The sequence below is a fragment of the Kogia breviceps genome, chromosome 1, assembly GCF_026419965.1.
Source record: "Kogia breviceps isolate mKogBre1 chromosome 1, mKogBre1 haplotype 1, whole genome shotgun sequence".
In the NCBI taxonomy this organism is placed as follows: Eukaryota; Metazoa; Chordata; class Mammalia; order Artiodactyla; family Physeteridae; genus Kogia; species Kogia breviceps.
Genome location: NC_081310.1, coordinates 38,954,039 through 38,969,243, shown reverse-complemented (window position 1 = coordinate 38,969,243; position 15,205 = coordinate 38,954,039). Strand labels below are relative to the sequence as shown.

At 39.8% G+C, this 15,205-nt stretch overlaps 1 protein-coding gene across 1 annotated transcript in view; it reads right to left on the bottom strand.

Moving 5' to 3' along the window:
- The window catches only part of SPMIP3 (sperm microtubule inner protein 3), a 36,764-nt gene extending 21,989 nt beyond the window's left edge, over positions 1–14,775 (bottom strand). The window contains 2 exon segments of the mRNA XM_059068333.2: positions 10,442–10,552; positions 14,735–14,775. Coding sequence (XP_058924316.1) covers positions 10,442–10,552; positions 14,735–14,775 — 152 coding nt within the window.
- Between the last annotated feature and the right edge of the window lie 430 nt (positions 14,776–15,205).

Below are 15,205 nucleotides of genomic sequence, written 5' to 3'. Positions count from 1 at the left end.
GCTGTGTGAACAAAGAAGAGAAAGGGAAATCTCTCCCAGCAGCCTCAGGAGCAGCAGATTAAATCTCCACAATCAACTTGATGTACCCTGCATCTGTGGAATACCTGAATAGACAACGATGGAATACCTGAATAGACAACGAGTCATTCCAAAATTGAGGCGATGGACTTTGGGAGCAACTGTAGACTTGGGGTTTGCTTTCTGCATCTAATTTGCTTCTGGTTTTATGTTTATCTTATTTTAGTATTTAGAGATTATTATCATTAGTAGATTTGTTTATAGATTTGGTTGCTCTCTTCCTTTTTAAAAAATATTTAGATACATATATTTTTTTCCTTTTTCTCTTTTTGTGATTGTGTATGTGTATGCTTCTTTGTGTGATTTTGTCCATATAGCTTTGCTTTTATCATTTGTCCTAGAATTCTGTCTGTCCGTTTTTTTGTTTTTTTTTTAGTATGGCTTTTGTTTTGTTTTGTTTTTTTGTTTTTTGGGTTTTTTTGTGGTACGCGGGCCTCTCACTGTTGTGGTCTCTCCCGCTGTGGAGCACAGGCTCCTGATGCGCAGGCTCAGCGGCCATGGCTCATGGGCCCAGGCGCTCCGCGGCATGTGGGATCCTCCCTGACCGGGGCACGAACCTGTGTCTCCTGCATTGGCAGGTGGACTCTCAACCACTGCGCCACCAGGGAAGCCCTTTAGTATGGCTTTTAGTGCTTGTTATCATTGGTGGATTTGTTTTTTGGTTTGATTGCTCTCTTCTTTCTTTCTTTCCTTTTTCTTTATTACTTTTTAATAATTTTTTATTTTAATAATTTTCTTTTCTTTCTTTTTTCTTTCTTTCTTCCTTCTTCCTTCCTTCCTTCTTTTCTTTCTTTTCTTTCTTCTTTCATTTTTCTCTTCTTTCTTTCTTTCTTTCTTTCTTTCTTTCTTTCTTTCTTTCTTTCTTTCTTTCTTTCTTTCTTTCTTTCTTTCTTTCTTTCTTTCTTTCTTTCTTTCTTTCTTTCTTTCTTTCTTTTTTCTCCCTTTTCTTCTGAGCAGTGTGGCTGACTGGGTCTTGATGTTTCGGCCAGGTGTCAGGCCTGTCCCTCTGAGGGGGGAGAGCCGAGTTCAGAACATTGGTCCAGCAGAGACGTCCCGGCTCCACGTAATATCAAACAATGAAAGCTCTCCCAGAGATCTCTATCTCAATGCTAAGACCCAGCTCAACCCAATGATCAGCAAGCTCCAGTGCTGGAAACCCTATGCCAAACAACTACCAAGACAGGAACACAACCCCATCCATTAGCAGAGAGGCTGCCTAAAATCATAACAAAGTCACAGACACCCTAAAACACACCATTGGACGTGGTCCTGTCCACCAGAAAGAAAAGATCCAGCCTCATTCACCAGAACACAGGCACCAGTCCCCTCTACCAGGAAGCCTGCACAATCCACTGAACCAACCTTAGCCACTAGGGGCAGACACCAAAAACAAAGGGAACTACGAACCTGCAGCCTGCGAAAAGGAGACCCCAAACACAGTAAGTTAAGCAAAATGAGAAGACAGAGAAATATGCAGCAGATGAAGGAGCAGGGTAAAAACCCACCAGAAGAAACAAATGAAGAGGAAATAGGCAGTCTACCTTAAAAGAATTCAGAGTAATGATAGTAAAAATGTCCCAAAATCTTGGATATAGAATGGAGAAAATACATGAAACATTTAAGAAGGACCTAGAAGAACTAAAGAGCAAATAAACAATAATGAACAACACAATAAATGAAATTAAAAATTCACTGGAAGGAAACAATAGCACAATAACTGAGGCATAAGAACAGATAAGTGACCTGGAAGATAAAATAGTGGAAATAACTACTGCAGAGCAGAATAAAGAAAAAAGAATGAAAAGAATTGAGGACAGTCTCAGAGGTCTCAGGGACAACATTGAACACACCAACATTCGAATTATAGGGGTCTCAGAAGAAGAAGAGAAAAAGAAAGGGACTGAGAAAATATTTGAAGAGATTATAGTTGAAGACTTCCCTAATATGGGAAAGGAAATAGTCAATCAAGTCCAGGAAGCACAGAGAGTCCTTACAGGAGAAATCCAAGGAGAAACATGTCAAGACACATATTAATCAAACTATCAAAAATTAAAAATAAATAAAAAATATTAAAAGCAGCAAGGGGGAAAAACAACAAATAACAAACAAGGGATTCCTCATAAGTTTAACACCTGATCTTTTGGCAGAAACTCTGCAAGCCAGAGGGAGTGGCAGGACATATTTAAAGTGATGAAAGGGAAAAATCTACAACCAAGATTACTCTACCTAGCAAGGACCTCATTCAGATTTGATGGAGAAATTAAAAACTTTACAGATAAGCAAAAGCTAAGAAAATTCAGCACCACCAAACCAGCTTTACAACAAATGCTAAAGGAACTTCTCTAGGCAGAAAACACAAGAGAAGGAAAAGACCTACAATAACAAACCCAAAACAACTAAGAAGATGGTAATAGGAACATATATATTGGTAACTACCTTAAATATAAATGGATTAAATGCTCCCACCAAAAGACATCGACTGGCTGAATGGATACAAAAACAAGACCTGTATATATGCTGTCTACAAGAGACCCACTTCAGACCTAGGGACACATACAGACTGAAAGTGAAAAGACAGAAAAAGATATTGCATGTAAATGGAAATCAAAAGAAAGCTGGAGTAGCAACTCTCATATCAGACAAAATAGACTTTAAAATAAAGACTATGACAAAAGACAAAGAAGGACACTAGATAATGATCAAGGGGTCAATCCAAGAAGAAGACATAACAATTGCTGGAGCATTGAGGTGCTCCAAAATAGGAACACCTCAATACGTAAGGAAAATGCTAACAGCCATAAAAGGGGAAATTGACAGTAACATAATAATAGTAGGGGACTTTAACACCCCATTTTCACCAAAGGACAGATCAACCAAAATGAAAATAAATAAGGAAACACAAGCTTTAAATGATACATTAAACAAGATGGAGTTAGTTGATATTTACAGGACATTCCATCCCAAAACAGCAGAATACACTTTCTTTTCAAGTGCTCATGGAACATTCTCCAGGATAGATCATATCTTGGGTACCAAATCAAACCTCGGTAAACTTAAGAAAATTGAAATTGATCAAGTATCTTTTCTGACCACAACACTATGAGACTAGATATCAGTTACAGGAAAAAAATCTGTAAAAAATACAAACACATGGAGCATAAACAATACACTACTTAATAATCGAGAGATCACTGAAGAAATCAAAGAGGAAATTTAAAAATACCTAGAAACAAATGACAATGAAAACACGACGACCCAAAACTTATGGGATGCAGCAAAAGCAGTTCTAAGAGGGAAGTTTATAACATTACAATCCGACCTCAGGAAACAAGAAATATCTCAAATAAACAACTTAACCTTACACCCTAAAGCAATTAAAGAAAGAAGAACAAAAAAACCCCAAAGTTAGTGGAAGGGAAGAAATCATAAAGATCAGATCAGAAATAAATAAGGGAAACAATAGCAAAGATCAATAAAACTAAAAGCTGGTTCTTTGAGAAGATAAACAAAATTGAAAAACCATTAGCCAGACTCATTAAGAAAAAAAGGGAGAAGACTCAAATCAATAGAATTAGAAATGAAAAGGGACTCCAATAAAGATTAAAAAAAAAAGAAATGAAAAAGGAAAAGTAACAACTGACACTGCAGAAATACAAAGGATCATGAGCGATTATTACAAGCAATTATATGCCAATAAAATGGACCACCTGGAAGAAATGGACAAATTGTTAGCAAAGCACAACCTTCCGACACTGAATCAGGAAGAAATAGAAAATATAAACAGACTAATCACAAGCACTGAAATTGAGAATGTGATTAAAAATCTTCCAACAAACAAAAGCCCAGGACCAGATGGCTACACAGGCGAATTCTATCAAACATTTAGAGAAGAGCTAACACCTATCCTTCTCAAACTCTTCTAAAATATAGTAGAGGGAGGAACACTCCAAACTCATTCAATGAGGCCACCATCACCCTGATACCAAAACCAGACAAATACACCACAAAGAAAGAAAATTGCAGGCCAATAACAATGATGAACCTAGATGCAAAAATCCTCAGCAAAATACTAGCAAACAGAATCCAACAGCACATTAAAAGGATCATACACCATGATCAAGTGGGGTTTATCCCAGGAATGCAAGGGTTCTTCAATATACACAAATCAATCAATGTGATATGCCATATTAACAAATTGAAGGAGAAAAACCATATGATCCTCTCAATAGATGCAGAAAAAGCTTTCAACAAAATTCACCACTCATCTATGATAGAAACACTCCAGAAAGTAGGCATAGAGTGAACTTACATCAACATAATAAAGTCCATATATGACAAGCCCACAACCAACATCATTCTCAATGGTGAAAAACTGAAACCATTTCCTCTAAGATCAGGAACAAGACAAGGTTGTCCACTCTGAGCACTATTATTCAACAGTTTTGGAGTTTTAGCCACAGCAATCAGAGAAGAAAAAGAAATAAAAGGAATCCAAATCAGAAAAGAAGTGATGCTGTCACTGTTTGCAGATGACATGATACTATATGTAGAGACTCCTAAAGATGCTACCAGAAAACTACTAGAGCTAATCAATGAATTTGGTAAAGTAGCAGGATACAAAATTAATGCACAGAAATCTCTCGCATTCCTGTACACTAATGATGAAAAATCTGAAAGAGAAATTAAGGAAACACTCACATTTACCATTGCAACAAAAAGAATAAAATAGCTAGGAATAAACCTACTTAAGGAGACAAAAGACCTGTATGCAGAAAACTATAAGACACTGATGAAAGAAATTAAAGATAATACAAACAGATGGAGAGATATACCATGTTCTAGGACTGGAAGAATCAACATTGTGAAAATGACTATACTACCCAAAACAATCTACAGATTCAATGCAATCCTTATCAAACTACCAATGACATTTTTCAGAGAACTAGAACAAAAAATTTCACAATTTGTAGGGAAACACAAAAGACCCCCAATAGCCAAAACAATCTTGAGAAATAAAAATGGAGCTGGAGAAATCAGGCTCCCTGACTTCAGACTATACTACAAAGCTACAGTAATCAAGACAGTATGGCACTGGCACAAAAAGAGAAATATAGATCAATGGAATAGGATAGAAAGTCCAGAGACAAACCCAGGCAACCTATGGTCACCTTATCTTTGATAAAAGAGGCAAGAATATACAATGGAGAAAAGACAGCCTCTTCAATAAGTGGTGCTGGGAAAACTGGACAGCTACATGTAAAAGAATGAAATTAGAACACTCTCTAACACCATACACACAAAAAAAACCTCAAAATGGATTAAAGACCTAAATGTAAGGCCAGACACTATCAAACTCTTAGAGGAAAACATAGGCAGAACACTCAATGACACAAATCACAGCAAGATCCATTTTGACCCACCTCCTAGAGAAATGGACATAAAAACAAAAATAAACAAATGGGACCTACTTAATGAAACTTAAAAGCTTTTGCACAGCAAAGGAAACCATAAACAAGATGAAAAGACAACTCTAAGAATGGGAGAAAATATTTGCAGTTGAAGCAACTGACAGAGGATTAATCTCCAAAGTTTACAAGCAGCTCAATATCCAAAAAACAAACAACCTAATCCAAAAATGGGCAGAAGACCTAAATAGACATTTCTCCAAAGAAGATATACAGATGGCCAACAAACACATGAAAAGATGCTCAACATCACTAATTATTAGAGAAATGCAAATTAAAACTACAATGAGGTATCACCTCTCACCAGTCAGAATGGCCATCATCAAAAAATCTACAAATAGTAAATGCTGAAGAGGGTGTGGAGAAAAGGGAATCCTCTTGCACTGTTGGTGGGAATGTAAATTGATACAGCCACTATGGAGAACAGTATGGAGGTTCCTTAAAAAACTAAAAATAGAACTACCATATGACCCAGCAACCCCACTACTGGGCATATACCCTGAGAAAACCATAATTCAAGAAGAGTCATGTACCACAATGTTCATTGCAGCACTATTTAGAATAGCCAGGACATGGAAGCAACCTTAGTGTCTATTGACAGATGAATGGATAAGGAAGATATGGTACATATATAGAATGGAATATTACTCAGTCATAAAAAGAAACGAAATTGAGTTATTTGTAGTGAGGTGGAAGGACCTAGATTCTGTCATACAGAGTGTAGTAAGTCAGAAAGAGAAAAACAAATACTGCATGTTAACACATATATATGGAATCTAAAAAAAAAAAAAAAAACGGTTCTGAAGAACCTAGGGGCAGGACAGGAATAAAGACGCAGACATAGAGAGTGAACTTGAGGACATGGGGAGGTGGGGGAAGGGTAAGATGGGACGAAGTGAGAGAGTGACATGGACATATATACACTACCAAATATAAAATAGATAGCTAGTGGGAAGCAGCCCCACAGCACAGGGAGAGCTGCTCGGTGCTTTGTGACCACCTAGAGGGGTGGGATAGGGTGGGTGGGAGGGAGACACAAGATGGAGGAGATAAGGGGATATATGTATATGTATAGCTGATTCAGTTTGTTATAAAGCAGAAACTGACACACCATTGTAAAGCAATTATACTCCAATAAAGATGTTAAAAAAATAAATAAAACCACTTAAAGCTACCAAAAAAAAAAAAAAAAAGAAAAGCCTGCCATTTGTGACAACATGGATGGACCTTGAGGGCATTATGCTAAATGAAATAACTCAGGCAGAGAAATACAAATACTGTATGATCTCACTTATATATGGAATCTAAAAAAACTGAATTTTTCTTTTTACATATTTACTTTTTATTGAATTTGTTAATGTTACAGAGTTTTTGCACAGCCAAACCATGCCTGAGAATTCAAAGAAAGAAATGGCACAATGGACAGCCTCATCCACCCATCATATAGCATATTAAAACTTGATTCATGTGCATTTTGATAATTTCACAATCTTTTAAAAAGTTATAACAAGGGTTGGAATTTTTAAATCTCCTGCAGGTCTTCAGGTTTCTATGCCATTAAGTAACATTTCCACATATTCATCTCAGTTTATTCCTCAATAACATAACCCCCAACAAAATTTTGCTGGAAGAAAATGCATACTTTTTAGGGAAAATATGTGGCTCAAGGTCCAAGAGGTTATTTGTTAAAAGATTTTTGGTTCTCAAATGAAGTCTTCAGATTAACCAAGAATCCTTTGTTTCTCACTCATCCAACCTCTCCTTGGCTGGCTCAGCTACTCACCCAAGTACATCAGAACGTAGGCATCCTGCCTGCCATTTCAAATAATGCCAACATTATTGCCCAGATATGGTTCGCATCTGACAGCAGATGACTCTGTAACACTCCTAGGAGTGAGATTCCTGCACTGACACTTATTAAGACTGAACTCCTAGAGGAAAATGCTCCCACATAAGGATAGTTCATAAAACAGAAAACAGAATAGTGATTGTGAAAGGTGAGGTTTGGGGGGGTGGCGGAAATGGGCGAAGATGGTCAAAAGGTACAAAATTTCAGATATAAAATAAGTTCTGGGAATGTAATGTACTGCATGGTGACTATTGTCGATAATGCTATATTGTATATTTGAAAGTTGCTGAGAGAAATAGATCTTAAAAGTTCTTATCGGGCTTCCCTGGTGGCGCAGTGGTTGGGAGTCCGCCTGCCAATGCGGGGGACACAGGTTCGTGCCCTGGTCCGGGAGGATCCCACATGCCACGGAGTGGCTGGGCCCGTGAGCCATGGCCGCTGAGCCTGTGCGTCTGGAGCCTGTGCTCCACAGTGGGAGAGACCACAGCAGTGAGAGGCCCATGTATCACACACACACACACAAAAAAAAAGGATACAAAAGTTCTTATCACAAGAAAAAAATTGTAACTATATGTGGTGATGGGTATTAATAAACTTATTATGGTAACCTTTTTGCAATATGTACATATATAAAAATCATTATGTTGTATACCTTAAATTAATACAATGTTATATGTAAACTATATCTCAGTAAAACTGGAAAAAAAAGTGTTTCAAAATACCATCTCATTCTATTTTGTGTAGATCTGGAAGATTCTACATGATTATCTATCTCTGGGTAATGACATTATGGATAATTAAAAAAATTTTTTTTTGATTATCAGCTTTTCTAAATGTTTTAATAAACATGTATTTTAAACTGTATGAGGTGAGCTGCTAGAGATGTGAAAAATATTAAATGTTGGGTGAGATTTAAGAATATCCAAATCCAATCATTTTGAGTAGGACGTCATCTAACTTGATTGTATAACCATGATTAATCACACTGAAATGTGATGACTGACACTGTTTAATCATAACACATTATGTTTACATACTTGGGTAAAAACCTGATTGTGGTGTGCCTCCTTTAAAGAGAGAGTGTGTTAGCAGAAATGGAGTGGCTCTACCTGAATTTCAGAAAAGGGAAGAGCAAGATTCTGTCTGTGTGTGTATGGTGCTGGACGGGGAGCGATGCTAGATGGGTGCAGAGGTGCTCTGTTGTGGACCGGCGTGGGGAAGCACCAAGAATTCCCTCCCACCTCTACTTGCTATTGTTTTGTGCTCAATAGGTACTTGGTCCTGGAAAGTGGGTACCTTATATGGCGGACAGGAGCACTTCTTTCCCTACAAAAGCTTGTCTCCTGCTGTCAATCAAAATATTAGTTGTCTGATGAATGGGTCAGTCTCTTGTGAGTTTGTGATCTGCCTGACTGTTACTGTTGTCTGGTCACTTCTGTGCCACTGACAGCTATGGCTTCTGAACAAGATCCTGGTGATTGCCCCTAGATCTACCCCTGCTAGACTGTCAGCCTGCTCTGCCTTTGCTTTGAATGTTTCTGTGGAACCAGAATCTTCTCTGTTGTCAAGTAATACATCAGTATTCTGAAGACAAGACTTTCACTCAACGGAGGGACTCTAATTCTGAAAATATCAAGTTGGTGGGAGAATATATCTGGTGAAGGTAAGCCATTAGGCAACTATCAATTTAAACTATGACTATAAAAAAGGAAGTTAGGACTGGTCCAAATAACTGCATTATTTCCTGTTTTGTGGTTTTTTGTTTTGTTTTTTGCTTGTCTTTCCTTATTCTTATTCTTAACCAGAAGTTTAATAGAGTCATTGATTGACATTTGCACTAAGTTTTCCCCCTAAGACTAATCTTGGGCAGGCACAAGTCTTGTCAGAGTCAAGGTTCCCTTTGCCCGAGTGTCCTGTGTTGGGAGGAGGGTGAGGCACTGGAGTTGCGGGAATGGTCAGAGTCCACAGAACACATGTGGAGAGTGCCCTGTGGAGCTGGCTTCTGGCAGTGGAGTTCTGTTGTTTCCTTCCTTGTTTATCCTCTGGCAGAGAACATGGCCCTAACAAGAGTTTGATGTAAGAATGTATTTAAGTTAGAACAAAGAGCCTTGAACAGTAATCAGAAAATTGGATCAACTCATGTCCCAGATTTTACACCAACCAACTACACCTCAGGCAAGACATGTCACTTCTCTGGGCTATATCTTATTTATTAAACTGAATCAGAATTTTAAAAGCTAAAGCTACTTCCAGATTGATCATCTATTAAGTTCAGACTGTGTGCAGCTTTCTAGTTGCCATGGCTCCCTTTTCTTTGCTTGAAGAATAATCAGGAGTTGATTACATCAAAGGCAATTAAGAGAAGAAAAGACGTTTGTAAAATATACTAGATGATGAATTCAAAATAATAGCAATCATATTTTGAGTGCTTACCATGTTCTAGAATTTTATATCAATTATTTTATTTAACAGATAAGTCACTGACACTCAGAAGGAATGAAAACTGCCTAAGATCAAACATTTCATAAGTTACTCAAATTGCTATTATTAACTGCTGTGGTTTCCAGCCTCCCCAAACTACAAAATAGCATTCAAGTACCTACTTTTTTCCCCTTTTTGTTAAAATCACCTGCAGAAAGGCAGAAACCATTTAGACCAAATTTGTAATTTTATTGAGAAGGAAACTGACTCTCAACAAGATTGTTATTTGACTGAGTGAAAACGATAAACTCATGGTGTTTCTTAAATTTCTTTGGTGATTTAATAAAATTTTATATTTATTGCTAATTATAAAAGTGATACATGTTCATTACAAAAAATCTGGAAAATAGAGAAAAAGATAGAAAACGAAATACAAATATCAATAATCTCACCATTCATGAAAAACCATTGTTAACATTTTGCTGCATTTCCTTCCAAATTTTTCCATCCACTAAACAATAATAATTATTGTTATTATTATCATTACAAATTGTGATTCCCCTTTTTTCAATTATTATTCTAACTTTAGTGAAATTTTTGAACATTAAGATTTAGGAAGGTGTCTCACCTGGGAGATCTCTTCACACTATAAGCATAATGAACTCTTGCAAGCTGCCCAGGGTAATAGCCATGGAGGTCCTTTCCTTGATGAGCAATGAATATACTAGTGGGAACAGTAAGGGGGTGAGAGAAAAGCAATTATTATGATTAGTTCTTTACAGAAGAAAACCAGCTATAGTATCATAAAAAATACATTCAGTCTTTATCCCCAGCTCCTGGCACAAAGCTCAGAAAACCTTTGGAATCTCTTGATAGGAGTGTCTTTTGTCATCCATTTTTCAGGATTTAGTTTTCAGGATTCATAAAGAAATATTTGACATGTCAGGTATTAGGTTCACAATATCAGAAAAAAAAATAAGAATATATAAAACCAGTGGGGCAAATGTTGAAAATTGTTGAAAGATGGAAATGAATAAATGGGGGTTCCTTATACTATTTTTTCTACTTTAGATATTTTTACAAACTTTCACAATGTTTAAAAAAACTCTGATAATTAAGTATATAGGGGCTAAAAATGAAGAAGCACTGTGAAGGTCAAAGCACAGGGTGCTTGTAAACCTAGAGGAGGGGCTGTAGCTCTGCCTGGGAGGGCTGGGTTGTGAGGACATTTGGAAGCACAAGCATGAGTGAACGAGGTGGAGAGGGAGGGGAAGTCTTCTGAGGCATGAGGTGAGCTGGGTTTGTGCAGCTGAAACACAGTGGTGTCAGGCGGAGGGGCTGAGGGCTAGTGGTGCCCAGATCTTTTTTTTTTTTTGCGGTACGCGGGCCTCTCACTGTTGTGGTGTCTCCCTTTGCGGAGCACAGGTTCCGGACGCGCAGGCTCAGTGGCCATGACTCACGGGCCCAGCTGCTCCGCGGCAGGTGGGATCTTCCCAGACCGGGGCACGAACCCGTGTCCCCTGCATCGGCAGGCGGATTCTCAACCACTGCGCCACCAGGGAAGCCCAGATCTTACATTTTGAAATACATCTTCTTTTATAATTAATTACTTTCCTTTTAGATTATGGTTATAACATTATATTGATATTTTAAAATTATGTGTAGTTGGATTATGTTATTTACAGATTTTATTTCAGGAGAGTAGCAGGGACATTACAAAATATTTGTTATAAACAAAGGGAGGGTTTGTCTGAAAGGTTGAGAACCACTGAGGTAGGTAATAGGGACTCTTTGTAGGATCTTTAAGATTTATGACAAACACAATTTTTATTTTAGAAAGATTTCGCTGGTGGCCGTATGGAAAACAAATTTGAAGACAATCTGACTGGAAGTAGAAAGACTGGTCAGGAGACAATCATAGTAATGCACTATGTGGGGAAACTCTGAACTTTGTGATGGAAATGTGGATGAGAGGAGAGGTCTGACTGAGATCACTGTGAAGAGAGAGTGTTGAGAGTGAAAAAGAAGGAGGGGTCCAAGACAAGGCTGAGGCTTCAGGCATTGGGAAGAAGGCTGCCATTCACCAGGAAACAGAACACAGGAAAGTGACCCCTGTTGAGAGGATGACTATAGAGTCTGTGGTACGTGCGGTCTTTTGGGACCTCCACAGGTCCTGAGAACTTGGTAGGTGCCATAAGAATTCAAGAAGAGTCAGTAGAAAGTAGCGCATAGGTCTGCATGAAGTAGCTTGCCAAACATGTGCTGGATGATGAATGGAAACTTAAACTATGCCTCCATTCCAACCAGCATTTATTGAATGTACGTAATGTACTCTGCACACTGCTAGGTTCTGCAGATACAAAGGTGACTAAGAAGCAGGCGTTGTCCTCATAATGCTCTTTATGTGCTGAAATTGTAATCTGAATAAAGGGTCAGTGGGGCACAAAAGAGGGAGGGGTGTCTAGGGTTTGGGCAAGTAAATAGGATGGGGAAGAGGTTCCAGGTGAGGGGGAATTATAGAAGCCAAGACTTCGACAGGGTTGGGATCAGCGTGGAGTGTGCGTGGGCCAGTGGGGACCTTACTGTCTAGCTTGTGCAAAAGGCAAGTGCTCTAAGCAGGGCGGGTCTGTCTGTCTATGCAAACAGGACCTCAGGGAGCTCTAATTTTCAGACAAACCACAGGCTGTCTAGACCTGCCCAGTGTCTGGGATAATATGACTGATCCCTGAATAGTAAATAACAGCAGGGGATTAGGTCATAAGAAGAATAACTGGCACTGGAACAGGGAACAAATGACATTTCTGAGTGCACGGGAGTGGGCGATACAGCTTTCTTAGGCGCCCATCCAGTTTCCAAGCACTACCTTGGAAAGATTACCCTCCAGCCACGTTATACTTTGTTAAGCATCCAGTTGGAGTTCCAGGATGACACTGGTTTCTCACAGTTGCTATACTGTTTGCACTAGGCTGTATTTTGACTCTGGGTTCCTCCCTGGCATGAGTCCAGGCAAGCAGCCCAGGCACTGCTCCTAGAAGCAGTCTGTACAAGCCGTCTGAGAATGGAGAAGCCCCTCACCAGTACCAGGTAACATGCCCACCCCAAGTCCCTCGGGATTCTCCTTGGGTAGGTCTTGGAGTGGAGAGAATGGGAAAGTGTGTAAGCAGGTAGGTGTTGGAGGGAGGGCTGGGTGGAGATGTGGAGAGTTTTGAGAAATGAAAGCATGATACATTTTTCCTCCAACTCTTTGGGTAGACTTTCCAAGTACCCCCATGTGGCCTTCACCTCAAACAGGAGAAAGCTCTCCGATTAACAGGTTAAAATGTCAGTTGTTTTGGGCTTCCTTGGTGGCACAGGGGTTGAGAGTCCGCCTGCCGATGCAGGGGACACGGGTTCGTGCCCCTGTCCGGGAGGATCCCACATGCCGCAGAGAGGCTGGGCCTGTGATCCGTGGCCGCTGGGCCTGTGCGTCCGGAGCCTGTGCTCCGCAATGGAAGAGGCCACAACAGTGAGAGGCCTGCGTAACACACACACACACACACAAAATAAATGTCAGTTGTTTGGTAAAGAATTTGTACCTCCTAAGTGGCAATGCCTGGCCTGGCGTGGCAGTCAGTATTCCTGGAGGCTGCACAGTATCCGGCTTCTCCAGAGGCTGGGTTAATGGGTAGGAAAGCTGGGCTGGCCTCCAGACCTGGCCCAGGAGCCCCACCCTGGACCCTGCTCAGACCCATTTTATTGACTTGGCTTACAAGATTCTTGAGTCAGCTGTAGAAAGGCCTTTCCTTCTCCCTGTGTGGGAGTAGGAGTCCAGGTGCGTCTGATTCCACCGTACATTATTTACCAGTCCCTGACAGCTTGGCTCTTTGAGGTGACACGTTCAGTCCAGACAAGAGCAAACCCGTCCGTTGGGAGGGTGAATGTAACCGGAGCAGGATCTGGGCTTACCTGCAGGCAAAATCCAACATGCACAGGGGAGGATCCCTCTAGAGAATGAGGTAGCCTGTGTCACAGTGACGATGCAGCCCTTGTGTCAATGTTGGGCTTCATGCATTACAAAGCATCTTTCCAGAGATGATCTCATCTAATTCTCACAGTCACCTTGCCAGGTAAACATTATTAACACCCCATTACAGAAAAGGAGACTGAGGCTCAGAGAGGTTAAGTGGACGTTCTAAATATCACTCAGCTGATAAATGCCAGAGGCATGAATCAAACCCAGTTCTCTAAACTCCACGTCACATCCAGAGTCATCTTTGTGTTTGTGCAATGACTTCTTTTCAGAAGAGTTCAGAGTTATTTTTGTGTGAACTCTGTGATTCTCTCACAGAGAATCTACTTCCTATCTGTGGGCAGATAGGAAGTAGATGTCCTGTACCAAAGGAATAGGAAGAGAAATAGACCTGGCAGTGTAACTGGAGGCTGCTTTCAGTTCAATAAAACAAGGGTTTTATGCAACAGAAGGCTTTGGTCCCATTTACGTTTTATTCTAGGGCCATCGATGAACTCAGAGAAAGAGTAAAACTACTCAGTTTCTGTCTGTGCGGTTACATCCCATGTTGCAAAAGCGTGAGAGTGGTTTGTTTTATCCCAAGAAGAGTAAATGGGTCCCCTCTGAAATTTGGGCTTGGGTTCCTTACTAAAGCTCTTCCCAAGCAAAAACCAACATCCTTCCAATCTTTTGGGAATTTGGAATTGCCTGTTTGCTTGGATTCTGCCATGAATGTGGTAATTTTTTTTTTTTTTTTTACAACTTTCTCTAAACCCAAAGAAACTTCACTAGAACCTCTGGCAGCAGTTATCTCTTAATCAGGGAGCAAGCAGCAGGGTGAGCAATCCCAATTCCCTAGGTGTCTGTCCACCTTGCTGCAGCTCTGGAGGCGTCTGTATTTGAAAGAACATTACCTGGGTGGGATCCCTGGGTGGTGGGTGGTCAATAAATTCTCGTAGCTGGATGGCAGTCATGATGGATAGGATTCTGAAAAAAAAATTAGAGTGAAGTTTCATATTGCAAGTTTATATACATTTCCAGGCATGAGCTATCTAGTACTACAAAGTCTGTCTTGAAGGGCCATCATAGGACCATCATAGCTTCTGCTGGACTATTTAGGGAAGGAAATAGACTCAAACAAAAAGAAATGGAACGCATAAGCCAATACATATAGACATGTTTTTCTTTAAAAATAGAAAGTACTGAACAATTGCTTCAGTGTTCTAGGAAACTGGTAGGGTGTTTGTGGGCTCTCTGGAGAGGAGCAGGAAGGAGTGGGTGTTGTCTGCAGAGCCCCATCACCAAGGCCAGGTTGGGATGCAGCTGAAGGGCAACTCAGGGACCTGGAATCATTTCAAATAAGAGTTTGGGAAGCAGAGAAAAGATGGCGGAAGAGTAAGACGC